Source organism: Scomber scombrus, chromosome 20, assembly GCF_963691925.1.
Source record: "Scomber scombrus chromosome 20, fScoSco1.1, whole genome shotgun sequence".
NCBI classification, from domain to species: Eukaryota; Metazoa; Chordata; class Actinopteri; order Scombriformes; family Scombridae; genus Scomber; species Scomber scombrus.
This window is the reverse complement of record NC_084989.1, coordinates 23,176,038-23,178,806: the sequence shown is the minus strand read 5'-3', so window position 1 is coordinate 23,178,806 and position 2,769 is coordinate 23,176,038. Positions and strand designations below refer to the sequence as shown.

At 35.2% G+C, this 2,769-nt stretch overlaps 1 protein-coding gene across 1 annotated transcript; it reads right to left on the bottom strand.

Moving 5' to 3' along the window:
• Positions 1-286: 286 nt before the first annotated feature.
• Positions 287-1,320, bottom strand: LOC134002146 (GTPase IMAP family member 8-like). Its single transcript, XM_062441429.1, has 2 exons — positions 1,305-1,320; positions 287-873 (listed from the first exon to the last, which is right to left on the bottom strand). Exons 1-2 carry the CDS (start codon positions 1,318-1,320, stop codon positions 287-289), a joined length of 603 nt encoding a protein of 200 aa, XP_062297413.1.
• Between the last annotated feature and the right edge of the window lie 1,449 nt (positions 1,321-2,769).

Genomic DNA, 2,769 nt, shown 5'->3' with positions numbered 1-2,769 from the left:
AAAGGTTAACAAAGACAGAAGGAATAATTTGACCAGCTTAGAAATATTTAGTTATTTTACAGACTTTATGCACCAAATTCAAACAAACATTAAAATAAACCTGGTTAAATACTGATGATTAAGAAGTGAGAGGGAGACCAAATATGACATTTATAACTGATAAATAATTTCAAACTAAACAAATAGTTAATTCAAGCTGTTGAATCATTTTACAGTCTGAACTGTTTTATCTATATACAAGAAATCACATCCATCACTGTATTGATCTGGTCTGATACATGAACAGTTATTGTTTCTGCTTTTTATTTAACATCATGTTCACTGTCTGCATTAGCTCTGTTACTTGAGTTTGACATCTGATTATGTTCTCAAAAAAAACACACCTTCTGTCACACTGTTCAACTATGTTCTTGAGTTCAGGCTCGCAGTCCTGCAAAAAATCCTCCAAGCTAATGTTTGCATCGAACACATCTTCTGCCCAGGTAAACAGGATGATTGTTTCTTCTTCAGCTTCAGGACCAAAAGCTTCTTCAACCTTTCTCAGTATGTCTCTCTCACCATCTGTGAATCTGCCAACTTGCATCACAAGTAAGTAAACACAAGGATCTGACTGACAGAGCTGTCTGCAATGTTTCACATGATGGTTCTTATCTGATGATTTGATTTCATCATCAAAGATGTCTGGAGTATCAATGACACGCACAAATGTACCGTTTATCAAAGTTTCTGCTGCCTGACACTTTGTGGTGACCGGCATTGAACTGGCTTTTGACAAGAACTTTGTCTTTCCAAGGATTGTGTTTCCGCTCGCACTCTTTCCAGACCCGGACATTCCCAGCAGAACAAGGTTCACTTTGGTGTCAGAGTGATTTTCTGAATTGTTGTAAAACAAAAAGATTACGTTTGTAATAATAATTCACAACTGTTCAAACACTGCAAAAACTGACTTCTAAGAAAGTTAAAAAAAGACTTGTTTCAAGAAAATTAGACTTATTTTTTTGTCTAAATAGAAAAATGATCTTTTCAAGCATTTTCTACATAAGAAAACATGTCTTTTTTTAAGAAAATATATCTCACTTTTTCTTAATAAGTTTTTCCAGCTAATATCAAGCTGTATTTAACCAGTAACGAGGTAAGGCAATAGATTACAAATTATTCAAGCAAAGGCAAAATATTGATTTCCTTATTTTCCTCTCTTTATATCCACAGAAGTTCATTCTTACTATTCTTTCCTCTTCAGTCCTCAGAGAGGAAACTGATTGAGACTATCATGGTGAAATAAAAAATATTTTATTAACACTCACGCATCAGCTGCTCCATCGTCTCCAAATGGCGTCTGAACTAAATGACTGATCACTGTCAGTTCTTAAACTTACAATAAATCACATGACCCTGTGTGTGTGGTGTGTGGTGTGTGGTGTGTGTGTGTGTGTGTGTGTGTGTGTGTGTGTGTGTGTGTGTGTGTGTGTGTGTGTGTGTGTGTGTGTGTGTGTGTTTGTGTGTCATCCTATGCTTATGTGCATCCTAACAATTCTTCGATAATTATATTTACTCTGCTTATGAGTCACATGTTTACATTAGCATTGGAATTTTTTTTCTTGTAATTGCATAACCCTGTTTGAGTTTGCAGGAGTGTTATCAGAAGATAAATGGTGGTTCACCCTAGATTTCAGTTCCTAGGTGACAGAACAGCAGAACCAACTGTGTTACAATTTAACCAGGTTTTATTATAATAAGGGTCAAATGTTCTAGTACATTCTGTGGCATGACTATAAATCTAAGTGCTCAGTTTCACTAGTGGTCTCTCTGTCTCACTAGTCTCTGATCATTAACAATCACTGGCTGTGTTTTTCCTGACACTTTGTTTATAGTGCACTGTTGATTTTCATGCATATACTTTAAGATTAAAATAAAGGTACTGTCATGCTCATTATTTAATTTCATCTCTTAGATTATTCCGTCTTTGTATAATTAATTGTGACTTGTTTCTTTCCTGTAGTTATTAACAAACAAAAACTAATGAATATTAATCAGGGTTTTACTTGAATTAAAACAAAGACAGACAAATTAACTGGAGCACATCAATGTTTAAGAATTTCAATTTCAGACCATTTTCTGTTTGTATAATTAGGACGGAGCATTTCTGAGAAGAAGAGGAGAAACCAACAACTCTACACTGTGCATGTCGGAGATATGATCTGTGGTTTGTGTTCTCACAGAGACAGCAGGAGCTACGTGCTCAGGACGAGCTGTTACAACACAAATACAGTTTAGTTTCAGTAACACTAAGACCAAGGTAGAGGCACTAACTGAACACATGTGCTTGTATAGATGACTAAATAAGGAGCTGTTTTTACTGTGCTGTGTGAATAAATAAGCATAGCTTCTTTAGCAATATATAACAACTGGTTTCATGTTTTGTCTCACCATCCTTTAATCTAAATCACTCTCTAATCACTATTTTCTGGTCGCTGCTGAGCTCCTTTGGAGGATCCAATCATCAATGTCTTTTACTGCCAAGCCTAATAATAATAAGAGTAACCCAATAATAAGCTAGTTTAAATAGTGGCCTCTCTGCCTCACTAGTCTCTGACCATTAACAATCACTGGCTGTGTTTTTCCTGACACTTTCTTTATAGTGCGCTGTTGATTTTCATGCATATAATTTAAGATTAAAAAAAGGTACTGTCATGCTCATTATTTCATTTCATCTCTTTGATTATTCCGTCTTTGTATGATTAATTGTGACTTGTTTCTTTCCTGTAGTTA